The sequence below is a fragment of the Miniopterus schreibersii genome, assembly GCF_964146895.1.
Source record: "Miniopterus schreibersii genome assembly, chromosome: 11".
Taxonomy (NCBI): domain Eukaryota; kingdom Metazoa; phylum Chordata; class Mammalia; order Chiroptera; family Miniopteridae; genus Miniopterus; species Miniopterus schreibersii.
Window position 1 is genome coordinate 17,917,215 of NC_138111.1, and position 23,586 is coordinate 17,940,800.

The following is a 23,586-nucleotide window of genomic DNA, read 5'->3' on the forward strand; positions in this document are numbered from 1 at the left end:
ACTCATTTAAGCAGCAACTCTGTATTGAGCAGGCCTGTAACAGGTGCCACGGAGTCAATCCAATGCATCATGTGCCCCCTGGACTTACCTTTCTCTGTCTCTTGGTTTTCAACTTTTCTAATTCAATATATACAATAAATGTTTTAACGGGGGTTTCCCCAGAGTTTGACAGAATCCAAACATATTTTGCGAGGAAGTATAGCAATAGTATATCAGAGAACTCAGAAGCTATATGTAGTTTGTAGTCTTCATGAGTATTGGTGAGAAATGGACAACAGTGGCCTGCTCTGGGTTAAGGCAAAGCTGAGACAGCTGTGGGTTATTCAACATTTCCCTGGAGCTCAAACTATATCTGACTCCCCTCTTTTCTCTTCCACTTGAAGAAATGCATCAGTAAGCAGGCAGGCTAGTGATGTCAGATAACCTTAAGTTTGTCCTGTCACATAAGCAAAGTATATTACTTTGCACTATGATTCTTTTTCATTAATAAAACATTCCTTGCAACAGACCTTACAACTTATATGATACCACAATTGGGACCAATGGCTTCAATGACTCTTAAGGGTTTTCCAGCCTCAAGGATCAAGAATCTACTGAATTTTCTAAGGTTTGGAAAAGTACCTATTCTTGATTTAATGGTGAGAAGACATTTTCATGGCTCAGTTCCAAAGTAGTAGCCAAAATTATCGCAAGAATTTAAATCTCATCAGATTTCAAATGTGTAAACAATTTGTATCAACAATTTAAAATGCATCTGATCATTTCTTTATCCCCACGGACATCCCGAAACAGACCATTTCCAAAGATAAGTCCAAGTGTCATCTGTGTGTATGTTTTGAAATCTGTATTTCCATAGTGAACAAGAAAGCGCCTTTCCACAATTCAAACTGAATGTAAAATACAAACTATGATCATGTAAAAGAAAGCACAACACTCTCGGAGCCATCCTCCAGGTGGGAATTGTGGTCTCATTGTAATCCAGATGCTTATCTCCCCTGAAGATGCCTTTTATGCAAACATGTTCACACAATGTTACTCAACTTTTCCAGAATTTGTATTGGCCTCTACCTGAGTCAAATCAGAGAGCTGAATGATAGATCTTGCTTTGTCCAGATCAAACAGGAACAAGCCAGCTTGAATTTTATGTCTACAAAGCAGTTTAGAATTACTAAATTCAAGAGGAAAAAAAAAAATCAATGGTAAATTCTCATTCTTTTCTTATTTTAGCAGCAGTTAATTTTTTTTTAAAGTAGGTCTTCGGTCATGACTGTGAGTATAACTATGTCCCCTTAAGCAATTGTCAAAACCTCAAATAGGCTTTGGAACCAATTTAATTCCTGTATCCCAGCATATCATTCCCCCAATGTAAATCTAATTTAAAAATTAACTCTTCACACACCAGGGAAGACACCCATTCTGGTAGTAAACAGTGAATCTAACAGGATTTAAAACACATGATATATTATCCGAAAGGTGTACTGTAAACCCCATCCTTCAAAATACATAAAATTACTTATTTGCTTTTTGGAAACTGCTAAGTCACTTGGATGATGATTCCCATCCAATGAGTCAGTTTCTTTTAAACCCAACTTGATGGCTTAAGATCATTAGTGTCCTGACGTCTGATGTTGTTTTTTAGTTATATGTTATTTCCTAACCAAATAATCTAACATGCAAATGCCATTCATTCGTATTTTCTCATTTGGTAGTCATCATAATCTTATGAAGAAAGAAACTGAGACTCAGAAACGTTAAGGGGAGCCAGTGCGGCTGAGTGGTCAGGGCTCCAGCTTTGGAGTCATGCAGTTCTGAGTGTGAATCTTTGCTTTTCTTCAAACTTCCTGTGTGACCTTGGACCAGTGACTTACCATCTCTGTGCTTTGTTCTTCTCATCTGTAAAATGGGGATAGTGATCGTATCTACCTCCAGATGGAATGATTAAATGGGAAGAGTTGATAAGATGTACAAAGGAAATGCTTGGCCAGTTTCTTGCCCAAAATGAGCTCTCAGTAATTATGAGCTGCGGGCATTAATTTTCTTTTTTGTCATCATCATCGTCATCACCATCATCCTCTTCATTTATGATGCTGGTAAGGGAAAGGGCTGAGATTCAAATCCAGGCCTTCTGTCTCTGCTTATCTTGCCGTTCCATGAAATCGCTGAGTTCTGCTCAGTCTGCCAAGTGCTCCTCTGTATGTGCGGCGGCCCCACGGAGGCACTGTATTCTATACCCTTTTCTTATTAAACGGCGTCAGCCAGCCAATTTCCCGATAATTCCTCCAGAGCTTCCATAACGCTCCTGCTATGTAGACCAGTGCGCTCCGTAGGGCTTTGGAATTTGTGAATGAGACTCGTTTTGGGACTTGCAGAATTTGAGGCCTTTAGAACATTTTGCTCTTACCCTGGCCCGCTGTGGCTAACATGCCACATTAAGTCCTGATACCACTAAATTGACTTTTAGCAATCATAATGGCCTTCTGTCTTTCTTATTAAATACATGTCTTCTACTGATAACTATATGCCATTATAATCTTCTTCAGGAGGTGGTTATTGAGCACGTGCTATGTGTTCAGTGGACTACGCGATGACCACAGTAGGCTTGGTTAACAATAAAACATTATTTCCCTGGTGTGATATATATACCATCCAAGATGATTTCAGGTTATAGACATAGATGAGTATTTTTAATAGTTAAGTGACTATCATAGTGTATATTATAATAAATACAGTAGTCACCAAGACTATGACTTCAGATATTATTGCTTAGGACATACTTAAAATAGGTAACTCCAGGATAATCTACCTTAACTGGATCATATGAATTATAGGTGCATGTTCAGTTAGTACATGGGAAATGGCAGAAATAGGAAGTTGTGGAAGTCTGAGACACTCTACGTAGATAGCATAGATACAGATTCCTCACTGAGAGTCATGTCTTTCATCAAGATTTATTTGTAAACTTAGCAATGAATATTGTGTATTCTTTCCCTTGACCCAACAAGTCACAGAATTGAATCTTTATATGTAAGAGGTAGCAGTTATAGAGAAATAGCACTGTACTTGGGTGTGGGAAACTCAAAGCTTGAGTCCTGGATCTGCCTCCTGATATAGCTACAGGACCTTGAAAGAGCCTCTTTCCTATCTTTGAACCTTCACCCGTCTTCCTTTTTAAAAAAAATTTTATTGATTGATTTTAGAAAGAGGAAGGTGTGTGTGGGGGAGAGAGAGAGAGAGAGAGAGAGATCGATTTGTTGTGCCACTTATTTATGCATTTACTGATCGATTCTTGTATGTGCCATGACCTGGGATCAAACCTGCAACCTTGGCGTTTTGGGATGATGCTCTAACCAACTGAGCTACCCAGCCAGGGCTCACCCTATCTTCTGGCTCATGGGCTCCCTAATGCTTCCTCTCCCTACTTTTCATAAGAATGAGAGGAGGTGCTCGTGAATCCTTTGCAAGTAGTAAAAGCACTGATACAAATATAAGAGTTTGGCAATACAGTTCTCTATATGTTTAAGTCCATGTCATTTGCAATTATGATTCACAGGAAAGGTTATTAAATATGTTTTCCCTTTCCTTTGCATCCAATCTGTTGTATTTTGGTTCATCACAGGTTGAGGAGAAAAAAGTGTCTGAGAAGACTCTTCAGACCCCACTCCTGCCTTCCCCGGTGGCCGATCATGTGAAGTGTAACATTTTGAAAGCTCAGTTGGAGAACGCCTCCCGGGTGAGTGCAGGCCCCCCTCTGATTTCACGCCTCAGGATGTCCTCGGGGCCAGAGAGGAGAAAGAGGCCCCCTGGGAAGGACCCCGATGCTGGGTGGGGCCGGGCCCGCCGGGAGCCAGGCAGCGCAGCGGGATGCGAAGAGGGATTTTAAAACGGAGAGTTACTCACAGGCGCGCGGTTACTGGTCACTCACAGGCTGAGCGGAGGGCCAGCTCCGCACATCACCCGGGGTGGCTGCATCTCCCACTGCGGGCTGAGTGGCCGACTTGCCTCCCCCGCAGTTCTTTGTGGGACTCGCCAGGGGGAGGAGGGCAAGGCCTCTACCAGGATCATGTGGCACAGTTCCCCCCAGGCTGCCACCCTTATGGAAAGGACCGATTCCAAAATCCTTCACAAGCTGTTAGGTGCTGTGAGAGCCCAGAGCTGATTGCTATTCCTGCTGGAGAATGCGAGGCGGGGCTCGAACCCTGGGCTGGGGTGGCCCGCCCCGCCCCTTCTCACTGGAGCAGGAGCGCTCGGTGACCGTGACCCTGGGAAGGCCAGCGTCGATTGCCTTTGAATGATGAAGCGCTCGTCCCGTCATGGGGAAGGGCTCAGGAAAACACTTTTTTTTGTCGTTAACTTACATAAACACCCGAGAAGATTTGTTATTGACGGAGAGCTTGATGAAGTCCCTCCTGCCCCCCCCTTCCGTTTCTATAACCCTCTGCGTGCGGGAGGCGGGAGCAGTTTCGCCTGCCCGGGTACTCGGTTTTGATGCACCTGCCTGTTTTCTTCCACAGGCTGGAAAAGAGGAATCAGCGTTTGTAAATAAGAAATCGAGCCTTCAGGACACGAGCGTAAGGTCTGTTGCCCCTCGTTTGAGTGGGAAGCAGCACTCTCTGTGTCATCAACATGCTCCTGAAAACATTGCTGATGAGATCAGAGAGGAGACGAGAGCTGGGGCAGAGAACAGGGCCGACTGACACAGCTCCCTCCGGGCCTCAGAAATGCTGCTTAGTCCCAGGGTTAATATTGCTCCCTGCCGCGCCGGCAGAGGCCACTTCGAGTTACTTCTCCAGTGTGTGGGTCTGACTTGGTCATTCCCCTGCTTAGAGCCCCTTAAAGACTCCCCTTTGCTCTCAGGGTGCAGTCCAGACTCAAGATCGCTACAAAAATGAGTGAACGCTTTTTGTTAAAATTACTGTTTTTGGTAGGGCCCATTGGCTGTCTGGCATATTTTCTTGAGCAAATGTAAAAGGGGAATTTAACTTTTACCATTTTTACATATGCACTGAATGAAATTGTTTTAGAGCAAGTCTTAAAGGTCTTCTGATTACGCATTTTTCACATTAACTACCCTGCGGTTCTTTATCTTTAAATATATATATTCCGGGGTATGTTTAAAATAACATAGCTAGAAGATTACCTGGAAGTAAAAATCAGTTATCCACAGGCTTCTCTGTACTCATTGCACTAGTAAAACCTGGTAATGAATCAAACCCTGATATCGAGGATGGGTGTTTTTGGCAGGGAAATTTTATGTGATACCCCAATTATATTCAGTTCCTGCTTGCTATATTTTCTTTCTTTCTTATGATATATTTGGTTTTTGTTTGGGGATGTTCTATGGTATTTAAAAATATATACGTTTAATAAGTAGAGCGGAGAGGAGAAAAAAAATGAATATCTTGACTATTGTTTTTATTAAGATATAAATTAACAGAAAGCAGTCCCCCTATAGCCAAAGCAAGGCCATAAACATTTTTGTTGGAGTTGTTCTGTTTTGCTTTAGTGTATTTATTTATTTAAAAATTATAGTTGACATGCAAGACCGTATTAGTTTCAGGTGTGCAGCATAGTGATTTGACATTTATATACCTTATGAAGTGGTCACCACGCTTGGTCTAGTAACCATCTATCACTGTACAAAGTTATTATGATATTGGGAAGTTATTATTGACTCTGTTACCTGTGGTGTACATACAGCCCCGTGGCTTATTTTATGACTGGAAGTTTGTACCTCTAATCCCATCACCTTTTTGCCCATCCCCCCCCCGCCCCCTCTTCTCTGGCAACCACATGGTTCTGTTTTTGCTATGTCTCCAGAAGTCCTGTTCCTACACGTGTGGAACCGACCCAGCCAGCAGTGGAAAAGCCGGAGATCAAGCCCCCCCGAGTGAGGAAGTTAACCAGACAATACAGTTTGTGAGTTCTTATGGCAAGTTTTTCAATGATAACAACAAAGATGATGATAAATGTTGTTATGAATGCTTCTTAGCCTTTCCCAAAGAGCTGTCTCAGAAATACAATCTATTTCCAGTTTAGGTCATAGCAAGACTAGACCTTCCTCCCTGAAAACACTATATAGTTGACACCTACATTCATTATAAAATGCTGTGAACAAATGACTACAAAATGTAGTGGCTTAATTAAAACAATCCACATTTATGATCTCCCGGTTTCCGTGGGTTGGGAGGCCAGGCAGGGCTTAGCTGGGTCTCGTGGCTCAGGGTCTCTCACAAGGCTGCATTCAAGGTGTTGGCCAGGGCTGCCGTCTCCTGAAGACTCACTCGTGTGGCCTGGGACAGGATTCATCTCCTTGAAGGCGGGTGGACTGAGGGCCTCAGTTGCTCGCTGGCTGTTGGCTGGAGGTTGCCCTCCGTTCCTGAGAGATGTGGGCCGCTCTAGCATTCTCCATCAGAGAAAGCACACTGGAAGAGCCAAGGAGAGTGCCAGCCAGCAAGGCAAAAGTCACAGTCTTCTGTTGCCTAACCACAGAAGTGACGTCCCATCATTAGTTATTAGAAGCAACTCAGGAGGGCCAGCCCACCCTCCAAGGGAGGGAATTCTACAGGGGCGCAAGTACCAGGAGCCGGTATCATTTGGAGTCTTACCAGAAGCCACCTTTGTGGCATATCCCCGAGATGTTAGAGCGGTCTGTCAATAGAGCCAAAGCTGATGAGACCTGTGGGAGGAGCTATCTCCCAAAGTGTCCCTAGACCGCCAAGGCCTGCCCAGTTCTGTTCAGCTTAACAAAAGTTTCTTGGTTATCTCTCGTGTGAGCAGGGTTGTTCGAGGTACCGTGGGGGAAGAACAGAATGACTTTGATAAGTCCTGTCTGAGGACCCACAATTTACTAGAGTAAAAGACCGATTGCAAATAATTGTAACCCAAAGAAGATAGGTACATGCTGTAGTGAGGGTGTATTCGTAATAGTAGCAGTACTGGTCACAATGGCATTTTTCGTTTCTTGACCTTGGCCGTGGCACCAGGCCTGGATGTTTGATTGGTCAGTGAGCTGGAGGAGGGTCTTTGGGTGCAATGGGAAGCTCATGGGGTGCTGGAGTTAGAAAGGGTCCTGGTGGACCCTGGCTGGTTTACTGCTGGAAGCTCTTGGGGAAATTAGTCTATGAACTTCTCTTTCTTCATCTGTAAAATGGGTGAGATAACACCTACCTCTGAGGAATTTTCTGAGGGTTGTGAACATGAGCCAGTGTGCGTAAAGCTCCTAGCCAGTGACTTGGCCATAGGATAAATTAGTTTCCCTTTCTTTCTTCTCAAGGAACTGAAAGCTTCTGAGAAGAGGTCAAGTTTAAGGGTACCCAGAGTGCAAAGTGTAGGACCTCCAGCGTAACCCCGGATCCAACCCTCAACCGGCTGTCTCAGGCCTGCTGCCTGTGAAAAGGAGAAGAGAGTTTTTTAAGGGCAGACACGTCCTACCTTATTAACCTTAATAGAAATTTCTGGATAGTATGAGCAACTGTATTTCCCAAGAAAGCCCAAATGAGTAAGATTCAGATAATTAACAGTCCTAATGGTCTCTGGGGGACAAATTAAACCTTGAAAAATCTGCTCCCCCGGGGATAAAGCTGGCAGGATTAGCCTTTCCTTTTACATTTTGAAATTCAAAATGTTACTATCACCCACCAGGGATATGTAATCATGTTGCAAACAATGACTGATACATGGCCTGGAAGGAAAGAAAATTTAACCAACTCACCAAATTGCCTCCTTTAACAAAACCCTTTGTAAACCTAGTATGTTTAGAAAGTGACAAGCTGCTTTATATTTTCCAGGAATATGACTTTATTTAAACATAGTGTAAATGTCTAAAAAAAATCCAAGCAAGACAGGAAAGTCCAAAGAGAGAAGTAACCAATTCCCTAGAATCACACTATCGGAAATAAGCAATGTCCCCATTTGATGACTTACTGTAGACATTTCTCTATGCGTACATATTGTTAAAATATAGAGTGTCCCCCCAAAACATATACACACACCTTGAATAATTATAAAAGCAGTGTTTATTAAAATACATTTCATTTTCAAAATTGAGCTATCAGTTGTTAAAGCGTGTATACATTTTTGGGGAGGGGACACCCTGTAGAAAGAAATCATTTTGAAGAAAATAATAGTGCTACACATAAAATTTTACATTAAAGCGTTGTTTCATGAATTTAACATGAATTTACCTCGAAGGACTTGATGAACTTTAGATACATGTTTCTTTGCCATAAGATCTAGGTTAAGACAAAAGGTTATTTTTTTAAATTAAGAATTTGGAGTCTTCTCCCATTGTAAACAGTATCCATTGACTTCCTGCTCTGAAAGATGAGCTATGTTTTTTTTAAATGTCTTTTTATGGAAAACTAAATAATTATGCTTTTTAGGTTACAATTTTTTTAATTATAAGAAGAAATTTTAATCCCACTCTTCCACTTAAGTAGCTGTGTGACCTTGGGCAAGTAATTTCAATCATAATACAGGTTGTTGTGAAAATTAAATGGGTTAATAATGTAACTGATCTGACTTAGTTCATCGGCCAGAATCCAAATTCATGGTGTCTTATTAATTTTTCCACTTAATTGGTCAAACCCTACCTGCCCTCCTTTTTCCTAAAAAGTCCTAAACCCTTGTCCTGAGGCTTCTCCATTCACAGAATGCTCTCAGGTCCCCCAGGGCCCTCCTCAGTCTGTCCCACCCCCACTGCAGCTGTGTCCCACGGCCACGTTTCCCAGGAGGCCCACTGCTGTGGTGAGGCCATTAAGCAGGTCCCTGCAAAGGCCACACTGGGGCCCACTGCTCATGGGTCCTGTATCCACCCTCTTTGGCTCAACCTCGTTTCTAAAACACAACCCTGTGCCTGGGTGGCTCCAGGAGCGGAAAGCTTTAGGGGAAGTGCGTCAGGGTCCCCAAGACTCCTCTCACACTTCATGATTCGCTGGTGGACTCACAGAATTCAGAAAAGCTGTTCTCCTCACAGTTAGGATCTATTCAAGTGAGAGGATGCAGATTAAAACAGCAAAGGAAAAAGGCGCATAGAGTGGAGCCCGGGAGACGGGCACAAGCTGCCAGCTGTCCGCTCCTGGAGGAGGCACATGGGCAGAGCTTCCTTCCCCCAGCGACAACCTGAGACAACTTACGTGAAGCACTGCCAACCGGAGACGCTTGCTTGAGGCTTGGCATCCAGAGTTTGTACTGGGCGTCAGTCATGTAGGCATGGAGCACTCATGTGACCGACCTTAGCTACTCAGTCTCCAGCCCCCCCAGAGATCAAACCGATACAGTGTGACCCCAACCCCCAGGTGTTCATACAGAAACAGGCGTTCACCGTGAATCACACCGATGGCGACTGTCTGGAATGGCTTAAGGTCTCGGGTGCACAAAGGGACTGTTACCAGGCAGGAGATGCTAAGGGCCCAGAGGTTCTCCCAGGAGCTTAGCAGTGATCAGTGGTTCATTTGGAATGTGCAGGGTTTGTTCCGAGCACCCCAGGCCTACTGAGTTAGCCATTTACGGCTCAGGCAGCAATTCGGTTAGCATTAGGGGTTTGGGGATTTGTATTAATTTCTGTAAGTTTGAGAAAATCCTGTGCATACTAAGAATGGGGGGGAGGGGTTGGTGGCACTGCTCTGGTCCCGTGCCAGGAAGATCAGATCAGAAGGACTTCCAGGCCAAGCCTTCCCCATGAATCCAAGCCCTGGAGCTGAGCCCAGGGTGCAGCTTGGATTTCTCCGCCCTCACGGTCACTTCCCCTCTATTTTCCTTTTCTGCCTGCATCACCCCTTTCCTTCAGGGAGGCTCTAAGACCAGAGCTACTTGGCCCCAAAACAAACGTGCCCAACTCCTCTCCTGTGGCCAGTTTATCACACTAAAAGGGACAGTTGCTCTTAGACCATGAAAGGGCTTTTACATCTTTCACCCGGAGCAGTGGGTCCGACAAGCCTGGCATTGACCGTCCTAAGGGAGGCCACTTAACATGATATCCTTTGGTTTGGTGGTTCCTCAGAAAGTTACACATAGGACTACCATGTGGCCCAGCAATTCCACTTCTAGGTGGAATTCCAGTCCAAAAGAATTAAAAGCAGGGGCTGGAACAGATATTTATACACCAGTATTCGTAGCAACACTATTCATAATCGCCAAAAGGTGGAAACAGCCCAAGTCCACCACCAGATGAATGGATGAACAAAATGCTGTCTATCCTAACAATGGGATATTATTTGGCCATAAAAAGAATGAATTTTGTTGTGTGCTACAACATGGGTGGACCTTGAAAACATTATGGTAAGTAAAATAAGCCACATACAGAAGGACACATAGAGTACGGTTTCGTTTACCTGAGTACCTAGAGTCGTCCAATTCATCCAGACAGAACGCAGAACAGATGTTAGCCGGGGCTGCAGGCAGAGAGCAATGGGGAGTCGTTGCTCTTCGGGTGCAGTTACTGTTGGGGGTGATGAAAAGTTTTGAGCATAGATAGTGGTGGTGATTACACAACATTGTGAGTGTATTTATGCCACAGGATTCTACACTTACAAATAGATAAAATGATATTCTTATGTACACCCTTCCATTAAAAAAAAATTCTTCTAATCCCTTGGCAAATGACAGAAATTCCAGTCCAAGTTTGCTTTGGCAGAAATGTCAATGTATTGGGTCCTGTAAGCGGCATCTCTGGTAGACATCTGTTTGGGGGGATCCCCCACGCCCCACCCTGGCTGCCTGCTCCTCCCGGCCCTCCCTCTCCTCCCACAGTCTGTTAATTATTGTAATGAGCAGAGCTTCATGTGCTTTTAGCAACCGCAGTGATGAAGACGACCTCCCTCCCGAGCTGGCCGAGGCAGTCGGCGTGACCGCCACCACAGCCACCGCCACCGCCACCACCACGGCCGCCCCCACGCAGGTCTCGGCACCACTGGCGTCCCCCAAGGTCCACAAAGTCAGCTCGCCTCAGAATTCAGAAGGCAACAGCCAGCTGTCCCCAGGGGCCAAGGTATGGGAAAAAGCCCCCAGGAGTAGCCGCACTTGCTGGGGACCCAGTAGAAATGAAGTGTGTGGCATCCGTGTGCGTTTCAGTTTTCCACCCTCAATGCTTGTAAAAGAATTGCACTTGTAAAACAGTATAACCACCAAAGCATGGTTTTTATATAACTGTCCCCGAAAGATAGGCTAACCCTTGATGAGAGACAAGTCGTATACTATAAAACCGTGCACAATGAACTTTAGGGACGTTAAAGAGATTTTTGGGGGCAATTTTGAATTCAGAATGTCATCGCCATGTAGACTGTTCACTGGAAAGATCGAGTGCAAGAAATAGGTTTTCCTCCCACAGTGGAAAATTTGGGGAAGTAAAATGTAGAAGTAGAAGTACCCCCATCCCGATCCTTATATCAGGTAGCCTGTGTAAATGGTTTCACAGTGGGAAACAGTATTCTATTTGATAGTATGAAATTTCAGGGAATTGCCAGCAACATGAATGGGCTGTGACAAAGGCCTCACACAAGACATTTCTCTTGGTTTCCTTTGAGTGACCCTTAGCTGTGGTCACCCGTCAGCCTCTGGTCCAAATACAGTCGAACCTGTTGCTCTCCAAGTAGATGCTGAGATACAGGGGGCTTGGTCGGTGGACCCCACTGAGGAAGGGTGTGTGCGTGGCCTGGGGGCCTGAAGGCAAGACCAGATCCCCCGGCTTATGGCTGCTTGAAGTGAGCTGTCACTCTGCAGCCCTTGTTTCTCCAAGCCTCAGTTTCCTCCTCCTGAGAATGGAAACAATATCTGCCACCCTGCCCAGCTCATGGACTAGCTTCGGGTCCAGTGAAGGTTCAAGTGCAAACTAGGTCCCCGAGGCTCCTGGAGCTTCAGGATCCCAACTCCTGGTAACGTCTAGGCCCCAAGGTCCAGGCCCACATCCTGCGTGACCAACACTCTTCTTTCACTGGGTCCCTTCCCAGGGTCTCTGGGATACATCTGTATCCCTCAATGGGAGCTTGGCTGGACCCCTCAGCCAGTGACCGCCCGGATCACAGCTCCTGCTTTTCTGTAGATCACCTCCTGGTGTCTTGAGTTGGTTTCCCCTCTGCTGTGTGGGGCCCCTTGTGCTGCTTTGTCCCAAGTGTGGACACAGGCTCCTCTGGTGTATCCCACACCACGGTCAAAACCAAGTGAAAACATTTGCCAAACAGGAGGAGTTCAGTGGGGATGTAGGCGACATCCTTCTGGAGGTCACAGGGCTCCCTCTCTTGGCAGTCCCTGTCCTGAGGGTCCTGCTTGTGCCAAGTTGATGAGGCTTATTTCCCCCCCCCAAAAAGGCCTCAAGGTCCCCCATGCTGCTGAGACCCCAGGACAAGAGAAAAAAAGTTTTCTCCGAAGCTCCCGAGGCCTTGGCCCGCTTGATCCAGGACTGGTCTTTGCTCCCTCTACTCAAAGGACTCTCTGAAGTATTTTCCCCAAAAAAGACCAGTCAAAGAGCACGCAGAGCCTTTCAGAAACATTGTTTGCAGCTTTTTTTAAAAAAAAAGGCAATTTTCTATCGTTCACCCTGCTTCTACTCATTAAGGTTTCAGAAAAAATTGGGGTTTGGTCCTAACATTTTGTGCATTGCTGAGCGAGAGAATGGGATGGGAGGTTGGCATGATCGTAAGGTCAGTATTAGACAGTGGGGAGAAGAGAGGAGGGAAACCTCTGTGCTTTCTGGTGAAATTCGATGTCAGTCCCAAACTGTCACTAACCAGAATGTTTTTTGTCTGCCTTTGTAGAGCCCCTCTGACCGAGGAGGTGCCTTCACCTTGGAGCCGGGCGATCTCCTGATGGATTTCACAGAAGCCACTCCTCTGGTAAACTTCCCCTTTTGCTAAAACCAGAAAAACCACAGTCCGTAGAAACACCTTGGCAGTGGGACAGACGGACGGAGGTGGGCATCGCTGCTGGGAAGGCTCTTCCTCTTGTCCAGATCGTAGCCTGGATGCTCAGGGGTCAGCTTTCTCTGAGGGTTCAGGCACCACGGGTCCCTCCCAGAGTCCTCAAGGGAGGGCCATGCTCCTTTTCCTCTGAAGGTGGCCGCAGGGGTCCTGCCCCCACCTGTCTGCTGCTCCCCAAGCATTGCAGGGCTCCTTGGTGCTTGGGCCTTGGCTTCTTGGCTTCCTGGGCTGCGCCCTGCATGCCCATCCATGGGGCATCACTTGTGGCTTCCAATAACATGCGCTGGTCTGCAGCACCTGCTCAGGTCCTCACCCCGCTTTCCAGGCCCCTCTGCCTCCCTGCCATCCTCCACCCTCTGCATACAGGTCCCCCCTTAGCCAGGGCAGCCCTCGTGGGACTCGTGCAGGTGAGAGGGAGAGAGAGCACTGAACCAGGAGTCATGCGGGCCCCACCTGGCTCCAGTCTCTGCTCCCTCCCTAAGAGTCTTATCATTGGATAATCACTGCCTCATCTGTCAAATAAGGATGTCATTGTTTGCCCTGTCTGCCTAAGAGAGAGAGAGAGAGAGAGAGAGAGAGTGTGTGTGTGTGTGTGTGTGTGTGACAGAGAGAGAGAGAGAGAGAGAGGCAGAGAAACAGAATGCAAAGCACCATAAGTGTGTGTAAGATATTACTACTAATATTATTAGAGGACACAGGCAAGCTTGGATGTGTCTTTGGCTCAGCGTAATATCCAAGTGTACCTGAGCGTAAGTCACGGCCCACACATTTGGAATGTGAGTCGTCAAAACATGAGTCAAATTAAAAACTGCCCCCTGAGAGCTTACTGTGCACCCGGCCACGCAGAGGCCCTGGGAGCGGACAGGGCAGCCAGAGGCTGGAGGGGAGCAGGTCGGCAAAGGGCCACGGAGGACAGGAGAGCCATGCGCACGATGCGCAGGGCGAGGCCAGAAGCGGGGGTCACGGGGGCCTGGCTGGCTGGAGGAGGTGTCTTGGCTAGGGGGGATTTCCGGAAGGCTTCCAAATGAGGCGAGATGCCACCAGTCCCGCCCCAGCTGGCACAAGGCAATCGTCTGTGATGTATACGAGTTTACTTCTCACCTGGAGAGCGGTGCTGTCTCAGAGCTTCGAGGCAGCGCCTTTGGATAAACAGCTGAGCCAACAGTTCTGGGAACCTTCAAGTTATTTCCCTTGTGCAAGGAAATGGAACCAAGTTATTCATGGTCTTTTCATTAGACCAGTTGCCAAGACAGGGTAACTCAGAAGCAGAGGGCCTTTCCTCATCGCCCCTTTGCACAGATGAGAAAATTGAGTCCCAGAGTGGGGTAATCACACAGGGACCAAGCTAGAGCTGGAACCTGTGTCTTGACTCCTCCTCTGGTGCTCTTTGCATCAGACTGGGCTACATTCAGCCTCTTCTTTGGGGAACTTGCTACTTTAGAGAAGAGCCTGGGAGAAGGGCTGCGTTTGAAGCACTCCCCAGACTGGGAAAGTTAGACAAAGGGCATGGAGGAAAGAACAGCAAGGCAGGCGACCTAGGCCTGGTGCTACATCAGCATCCCAATGAGTATACCAGTTATATCCTGGAGAGGCTGTGATGTGGGAGATGGGAGCCTCAGCAGCAAGGTGAGGACGTCCAGCCTGGCTAGCGGGCAGCATTCCCCCCAAAGGACCAGAACACCCCTAGGGTACAACTTGAAAGCCTATGAAAGCAAAAGAGGAGAAAGCTAAGTTCCTAGGCTTCATGGTACCAGGGTTTTAAAGTATGAGTAGGAGTTTGCCACGTGGAGAAAGTGGACCAAAGCATTCTATGCAGAAGGCACAGCATGAGCAAAATACTGAGTATTTATTAAACAGGCCCGATAGATCTGAGAACTAGGATTAGTTTACTACACACACACACACACACACACATATGTGTATATATATATATATATATATATATATAGGCTTTGATAGGAGTCATGGGATTCTCTTAAAGACCATCAGGCTACAGATCTGGCTTGTAGATTAAATTGCTCATCTTTTCTTTGAATACAACAGGCTGAGATTAGAAAAGAAGCAGCACCTGGCAGGGGCCCAGAGGTTCCATGATATGAGATGCAAATGCCTAGCAAGTGACTGTCCAGACTCTGTTTGTACCCCTCCAGCCACAGGGAGCTCATTCCTTCTCCCCAGGACACCCTGCTTGCACCCCTGGTGACTCTTACTTAGCTCTAAAACAGGGGCTAGGGAGCTGCATTGCCTGGGCACAGGACAGCTGAGGGCCTGGTCCTGCACCGAGACACGGCTGCCCATCTCGCAGCTGACATTTGCAGTGAGTACGTGTTCTCAGGGTGAAGCGTCCTTCGTCTTGCTTGCGTGGATTTGAGGGGTGAGTGCACATTCACACGGAAGGTAGGCTGGAGGGCTGGTGTTTTGGTGGGAGCCCACTCCATCTGGGCTTTCCTCAGCATCATTGGCTTTGCCTTACTTTGCTCCAGAGTCCCGCCTTCCATGGGTACCTAAGGGTCCTGGAGAGGAAGAGGGGCTCTGGCAGCCTGCTCCTCCTTTGTCTGGTCTTCTTCCCACCATCTCCTCCACCTGCTCCTCCCAGTGTCAGAGAAATGCAAGCAGCAGCCCTCTCTGCCCTCGTTGTCAGGATGACGGGGGGTCGTGTGTGTGTGTGTGTGTGTGTGTGTGTGTGTGTGTGGTGACAGCAGACGAGAGACTGGATTGAAGGTCTGGGGCTGAAGGGGACACTAGATCCACATTATTGCCCTGGTTCCAAGGAGAATGGAGGAAAGAAGAGAGAACAGAGCTGGATGGACAGGGCGGTGGAGAGATGAGGGGGACAGATTATCTTGCCTTCATTCAACAGCATTCCACCGACACACTATCAGAGCTGGTGTATCCCTGGTAACTCTCCACCCTTATGAACCAGACTGTGTGGGTGGCTTCCAAAGGAGCATAGTCCAAACAGCCAAGAATAATAAAAAGGTTCAGCCTCTACCTGGTATCTCTAAAAAAAAAAAAAAATCGAGATTAAGGTCACACCTGGTAACACTTCTTGAACCTCTTTTCGCTGCCCTCTTAATTCTCTTGCCCCTGCACCCCGCCAAGGACTTTTCCTCCTTGAGCTCTGCACAAGAACATTCTCTCCGCTTCACTCTTGCAGCAGTGTTCCCTCCTTTCCCCAGATCTTTTCCTCTCTAATTCCCAGCTCTTGGATTATGCAGCTCAATTTAGCAATCCAAGTCCCACCACCTGTGCCGCTCGCTGTCCGCCCAGGCCCGGAATCGGCGCCACAGACTTCATAACCAGATCGGTGTCTGCCTGGGATGGGAGAGGTGGGGGTGGGGGTGGGGAGAGAAGGCAAGTGAGTGAAGACAGCACCCACTCTTCATCTGCTGTTCTCTGCAGGGGTGTGAGCGTGAGCAGTGCACCGAGGGTGTTGGTGTTAACAGACTGAGGGAAGCTGGAAGGAGAATGGATGCTTTCTCTTTGGGGCTTGTCCCTCTCTGATCCCTGTGCTTCATACACCACTCACCCACCTGCAAAGCAGAGGCAGTCAGAACCCAGGTCTCTTCTGGGTCAGGGTTGTTTGGTCAAGTTCATGTGTCAGGGAGGAGGTTGGTCTAGCCAGAGGAAGGCTGCGAAGGGCACAGAATGGGCCCTGCGTTGGCTGTCGGGACAATGGGGTTTCCATTTGTCTCAATAACTTAGTTTTGATTTTAAATCTCACTCTATCACAGGGGCTAAAGCTTCATCTCAAGTCAAGTCAGGACACCTCTTCTGTCTCCCATGTTCTCCAGGGCACAGGGAGAGGAAGGGAAGTCATCTAGTTTGTGATGTCATCTGCTTGCCCATACATCAGGGCCCTCTGCTTCCCTCGTGAAGGGAGTGGAATGGAAATCACTGTCCTGCTAGGATGTGAGTCCCTATCTGCTGGACACACCCCAGTGCCCTTCTGCTCTGGGACCTGCCTCCTCCCAGCTCCACCTGAGCCCAGGGACGCAGGTCCTCTCTTGGGATGTGAGTCCCTATCTGCTGGACACACCCCACTGCCCTTCTGCTCTGGGACCTGCCTCCTCCCAGCTCCACCTGAGCCCAGGGACACAGGTCCTCTCTGGCTTCAATCTCCAATCCCCAGCCTCAGCCCACGGAGTGGGGCACAGGGCCCCTTTGCTCAGTACTCCCTATTGTCTCCCCCTATTGTCTCCCTCTCCCTCTGATTTTTCTCCCCTGTCCTCAAACTGGCCATCTCTTTCCTTATCTGGATGATTAAGCCTCATGAGTTTTCATCATTATTTGTCCAGGCCAAAATCTTCGCCAGAGTCGGATTTTGAAACTCATAAGCCAAGTAGGACCTAGCTGCCCGAATGTGGGAAAGACCCAAAGAGCAAAGGAAATACCAGGCAAAAAAATAAAATGGTCTTTCAGAACAGTATCCTGCTACATGTAATCTTACTTCCTGCTCATTTACTAAAGAGTCTAGAATGCAGGAGCCAGGAATGCTCTTTTGTTTAAGTCCACTCAGATGGGTATTTGGAAAGGTCAGAGATGCTTTGGGGATCAACATTTCTTGACCATAAAAGTCCAAGGCTGGGCAAAGCCTTAAGTCATTCATTATAATCTTCAGTTCAGACATTCTTGGGCTGTACACATTTTGGCTTATAGGCAGTATGGCCATGGTTCTTGCTCATTTATGCCAACTTTTATTTTCTTCAAAAAGCACACACTGAGTGTCTGCTTTTATCTGTAGAGGCAAAGGCCCCGTGATCTGGGGTCCCAGGTGTGGTGGTTGTGGCTGGGGCAGTGGGGGAAACCCAGCCTGAGGGCAGAGAGGAGTCAGCTTCATGTAGGCCACAGACACTGTCTTATGGGGTGCAGGATTTACCCGGAGGACCAGAGAGAGCAGTGGGGGATTTTAAGCAGCTGGTAAAACAACTGCAGGTAACTAATGTGGACTCACTTATTTCTGAAGAACAGATTTAGAACCAGTCATAAAGGAGTCTAGACCCATGGATTTAGACTCTGCAAATGCCATTCCTACACATCCCAGATTTGAAACAAGGCTGTTTTAAAATGAAGGCCATTGTGAGATAATGGTTGTAAAAGCCCCTTGGAAGCCGTCCAGAGCCTCACAGTGGTAAAGAGGAAAGAGTTAGATCAGTTTGGGGACAGGAAAAAGGCCTGCAATTTTCTTGATCAGTTTTCAATGAAACTTACCCAGAGGCTGTACTTTATTCATTATAGGATCATACCAACTACTTAAGGAAACTCTCCTGGGCTAAAAATGCATGTTTTTATTCTCTGGAGTGAATGGCCCCTTTCTGAAACCTAAACTAACCGTGTCAGTGGTGCCCTCTCCTGACATCAGAGCATTCTCTCTTCACCATACTCATGTTCACCAGTACAGCTGCTGGACCTCTGCCGGGTGCATGGCACAATCCAGGGCTGGGGCAGGGAACCTGGTATCCCAAGTGACGCGGCATTTTCTCACAACGCTTGGCATCTACCAGCTAAGCAGCAGAGTACCCCAGTGCCAATGCGAGATGCCAAGGCCTGGGCCCATGGGTGTGGGAGGGGGGGTCAGGGCCAGTATGTTTTCTGAACACAGATGAAGAGATATGACAGATTCAATCCTAAACCCTGTGTTCCTCCTCGCTGATATACCTCTTTCCTGGAGCGCTCTGCTGGACACCTGCTCACCGATTCGCCGTAATGTGGACCCTTAGTTAGCAGTGTGCAGGAGGCCACCCTCCTCATAGTGCCGATACCATTCACTCATCACAGCTTTCTTTCTGGCTTGGCCTGGGCGATGCTTCAGAGTCCTTAACAGAGTGCCAGGAAGCCACTGCCACACCTGGAATGGGGTTTTGATGTGGCTTTCTGCTCAGATGGTGAAGACAGCTGAGGGCCGGAGAGGTGGAGAGAAGGTGGAGAGAGGAGGGAGGGGGAGGGACTAGCCTCCAGCTGGCCAGAGGCTGGAAGCAGGCTGTGGGAGACGCTGGCTTGAGAGCAGGAGTTGACAGATCCGTCTTGCACTGTGCTATCTTTCTCTCCTTCCCCCTCCCTTACCCCCTCCTCTTCCCCCCTTCTCTCCTCTCCTCGTGAGCAGGCAGAGCCCGCCAGCGCCCCCCACTGTGCCCACTCTCGCTGCTCTCCTCCACTCTCTCTCCCCATGAAGGAAGAGACCACTGGAGTTTGCATGCACCCTCCAATCAAAACGAGGCTGGTAGGTACCCTGGCAGGGAGAGGGGCCTGGCCAGGAGAGGCGAGGCGGGCAGGAGCCACCAGGCGGCCGCAGGGGTGTGCAGGAGCCTCCAGAAGAGGCCGGCTGACAGGTGCTTTTGCTCCAGGATAGAAGCAGAGTTGGGAGACCCGCTGGCACTGGTCAAACTGGGACACAGGGCTGTGGTCCCGCCCCTTCATCTCCAGGTCTCAAGACCCAGGAAGACTTTGTTTCCCTAGAGCTTCAATGACCATAGAAGCTTCTCCCACAAGAGAAAATTCTCAATTACATTTCTATTGTAAATAAAACCTTTAAAAGTTGCTCTTTCTTGCTACTTACCAAGGTAATATGAGTACTATTACTTAATGACTTGAAAGGAAACACCCATAACCCCAACCTAGCACATTGATTTTTCATTTTTGCATGTTTCCTGCTAATACGTATTCCTATCTGTGCATAATTTTACATAGTTAAGTCATAGTATCCGTGCCATCTCCTGTTTTTCACTCAATGTTGTGTTCTTTCGATCATGTTCTCGTTACCACATTCTCTGTGACCGTTTATGTTCCATTAAGTGAGTGGCCCTCCGTTTACCTAACCAATTCTTTACTGCAGGACACGAGCTTGGTTTCCAGTTTGTCACTTTTCCAGGGAACACCTTTGGTGTCAGACATTTCATATTCTCAGGCTAGACCCTGCCAGGTTCAGTGTTGTGACTTTGACTTTGCTCCCTTGCTATAGTGGTTATACCAAGTGACAGCACCCTCGGGAGAGTGGATATGCTTGGCCACAACCGAACAACACAGAGTACAACTGTTGGAATATATTTGTCTTAATTAGAGCAGTTACAACATAATTCTTTGGAGGTGCAACTTTCACATTTCTTTGATAGTAATAATAAACCTCTTTCCCCTTCCACTTCATGCTGGTCTGAGAGTCTTATCTGTATGCTACTTTTTATTTGGCACTTGGTTTCAGAACACCATGTGGAACCCCTAGGCCACGTGGGGAGAGTGCAGCACGTGGCTTTGCCCAGTCTTAACCTTGCTGTCTTGCAGGCAGCCACCACCAGCAATCTCAGTTGACGCCTGAGTCTTAAAGCAGTGTGGGGTCCATTCTGAGAATTTGGAGATGCTTAAAGAGGCAGAAGAGAATTTGGGGAAGGAGGGCAGGCTTGGACTGGACCTCTCAGAGCATATGGCAAGGACATTGTCATTCCCAGATCAGTTCGATTGAGACCTGTCCTGCCCATTCAGAAACCTTAGCTAATCTGTGTCTGGCCTAATGTGTTCTTGCTTAGTCCCACCTTACTCCCCATTAAAGTGGCTCAGGAGCATCAAAGAGCTGTCCCAGCGTCCATAGGCAAGACCCTGAGGGACACAAAGTCTGCTGCCAGTGGGCAGTGGCTGCTTTGGTGTCTCGGCCGCAACCCTCCGGTGGCGGGTGGCAGAGTGTGCGTCCCCCAGCAGGTGTGCAGGCAGTTTCTGTGCCCTGGGGGCTGCAGACAAAGCTAGTGCCAGAATCAGCAGGTCCCTGGGCCTGATGGCAGTTCTCTAGTTCCCCCATTCCCCCAAGGACTCCAGGGGGCCAAAGATGAAATGACCAGACAAAGAAATGAAAGCAAAGGTTCTTTTTGGCCACCGACCACTACCTGATCAGACTGGGGCGTCCACCCTCCTCCAGGCCGGCCCTGTGCTGCAGTCATCCCTGGAGCTGGGCACTTCTGATCCCCATGCCTTCTGTCCCCAGAGGCCACAGTGGTGGGATTCTCACATGCTTGTGTGGGCTCCTCCTCTTGCCCAGAGTTTACAACAACTAAGGGAACAGATAGGGAACGCTTTCTGGCCTCGTTGGTCCACGTCTGGACTAATGGTGTGAGCTTAGGTAAGTCACTCCTCTGCCCACCCTGATAGACGGTGTCCTAGGATGCCACCTCTCATCAGTCTCTATTCCTTTCTTTTCGGCCATGGAGAAGCTGTCAGCAGCCACCCCAGGCAGCCCTGGCCTGCCTCACTGTACACCCTGACCAGTGCATCAGGCCACGTACAGGGCCCAGCATGCCTGGGAGGCCCAAGCAGACCCCAGTGAAGGGGGTTCCAGGGCAAGGTGAACATGAGGTGTCCCCCAAATGTGAGACTGCAGCCTGTCATCCCTGCTGAGTCCTGGCCCATAGTACAACGACAGCACAGATACAACCACTGGCCACACTCCTGAGGGACCTCCCCGGTGTTTCCTTACACAGCAATGAAGGCTCTGCGTGTGTTCCCCCGAATCCTTCAGCTCGATTTTAAAAGTACACTGCCAAAGATCGCGAAGCTTTGTCTCCTAATCTGAAAGTAACACTCTTGTCTTCTTTCTTTTTTGAAGATTAAAACATTCCCAGTTGATACAGTGACCCCGTTTCCCGAGCCTTTCATTGCAGGGCCACAGTTTACCGTAAGTAGCTTAATCCAGAAAACTGGTCTGCATTTAAGGGCATTGTTCCCAGGTGTCATGCTCTGCTGGAATGCAGGCAGCCATGCCCACAGCTTCTTTCTATCACTGTCAACTCTGTGAGTTCAGAAGGAGATGGGGTTTGGGGGGGTGTCTCCATCTGTTATTTTATTGAGGTGAGCTTTACAGACATAAAAGTAACCATTTTATTTATTTATTTATTTATTTATTTATTTATTTATTTATTTATTTTTCCATTGATTTTTAGAGAGAGTGGAGGGGGGAGAGAGAGAAAGAGAGAGAGAGAGAAGAGCATGGATGTGAGAGACACATTGATTGGTTGCCTCTTGCACGCGCCCCGACTGGGTCAGCAGAGCGAATCTGCAACCTAGGTACGATCCCTTGACAGGGAATTGAACTGGGGACCCTTCGGCTCACAGGTTGGTGTTCTAACAACAGAGCCACACTGGCCAGGGCAAAATTAACCATTTTAAAATGACAACTCAGTGACGTTTAGTACATTTAGAGTCATGCAGCTATCACCATTATCTAGTTCCAAAATATTTTATCACCCCCAAAGGAAACCTCATACCCACTAAGCAGTCACTCCCCATTTCCTGCCTCCCTCTGGCCCCTGGCAGCCACCAATCTACATTCCGTCTCTGGATTTACCTTGTTTGGATATTTCGTATAAATGGAGTAATACAATATGTGACCTTTGTGCTGGCTTCTTTCACTCTGTATAACGTTTCTGAGACTCATGCACATAGCAGCATGTATCAGTACTTCATTTCTGTGTATGGCGGAATAATATTCCATTGTATGTATATATTGCAATTTATTGACCCATTCATTCATTGATGGGTATTTGGGCTGTTTTGGCTATTATAAATAGTGATGCTTTGAACATGCGTAGCCATGGTATTTGTTTGAGTCCTGGGTTTTTGTTCTTTCGGGTTGAATCTGCGTCTTGATAATGGTGTGATTTTAGGTCAGTCGCTTGACCACTCTGAACACCAGTCTCCTCTTATTGAAAGTGGACACAGTAATAAGAATATCCTTGTATCCAGTTGAGGCAAGAAACAAAAAGAATGAAGAACTCGAAAGTACCTTACTGGCCACAGACCCTCACACAAATGTCAAGCATGATTGTTGCCTCTCAAGGCTGGACAGGCAGGCGGGGTAATGACAAGAGCGCTAGTCCTGACAACAGGCTTCTCCTCTCTCTGTGTTGCTGGGCAGCTTATTGAAACTCGCTGCAAACAGTTCAAATGTTTTGGTTTTTTTTTAATATTTAAGTGTTGTAGTTTCCTCATCTGCCGAACGAGAGTGTGCGATGCTTTTCAGGCATCTTTTCGGCTGCTCGATTCTTTTGCTTAAATGAACACTTCTGCAGGAGCTCACTATATCATGGGCTGTCTGGGGCTCAAGCGGAGAGTCCAGGGTCCCTCCTCTTTTCCCCTCACCCTCTCTTCCTCCCAGGGATCACAGTTGGTAATTCCCTGAACCAAATGATTCCTCAGGCTCCTTCCGAAGGGTTTCTGGCCAATCTGGAGGATCTGTGAAGTGAGTGAGCCTCGTGAGCTGGAAGATGGTCACCACCTGAGGTGGTTTGAGTCCCATGGAGAGGGAGGGGCTGTGCAGTGGCTGATTCAGGTTTCAGAGCTTAGGCAGAGGTAAAAACAGGCTCCCAGAACATCCATCTCTAGGATCATGAGCTCCTTCTAACACCTGCCTTTTAAGAACCAGAGCGCTGAGACACAGGGCCGGGGCCAGGCTGTTAAATGCTGCAGCTCCAATGTTCATCCCACCCCTGCAGTTTTGCTAGGCACAGTTCCCCAGCTGGAAACTCTGGCTCCTCTGCTCTCAGCTGGCCCTAATGGGCACTCTGGCCTCCCGCCCAGCCTTGGCAGTGATGTGAGACACCCAGGGAAGCCCTTCCTGAAAAGCCGGGGGCCAAGATGGAGCAGGAAACCAATGTCAGAAACCACACTGGAACTTTTAAGAACTGGGCAAGAGTGGCTC

The 23,586-nt window shown here is 47.8% G+C and overlaps 1 protein-coding gene across 1 annotated transcript in view; it reads left to right on the forward strand.

The window, feature by feature from the left end:
- Window positions 1-23,586, forward strand: part of EPB41L4B (erythrocyte membrane protein band 4.1 like 4B) — a gene marked incomplete at its 5' end in the record, with an annotated part of 110,284 nt that overhangs the window by 81,728 nt on the left and 4,970 nt on the right. The window contains 7 exons of the mRNA XM_081150970.1: window positions 3,617-3,730; window positions 4,512-4,573; window positions 5,818-5,916; window positions 10,801-10,987; window positions 12,750-12,827; window positions 19,015-19,131; window positions 21,496-21,564. Coding sequence (XP_081007096.1) covers window positions 3,617-3,730; window positions 4,512-4,573; window positions 5,818-5,916; window positions 10,801-10,987; window positions 12,750-12,827; window positions 19,015-19,131; window positions 21,496-21,564 — 726 coding nt within the window. The remainder of the gene's footprint in view (window positions 1-3,616; window positions 3,731-4,511; window positions 4,574-5,817; window positions 5,917-10,800; window positions 10,988-12,749; window positions 12,828-19,014; window positions 19,132-21,495; window positions 21,565-23,586) is intronic.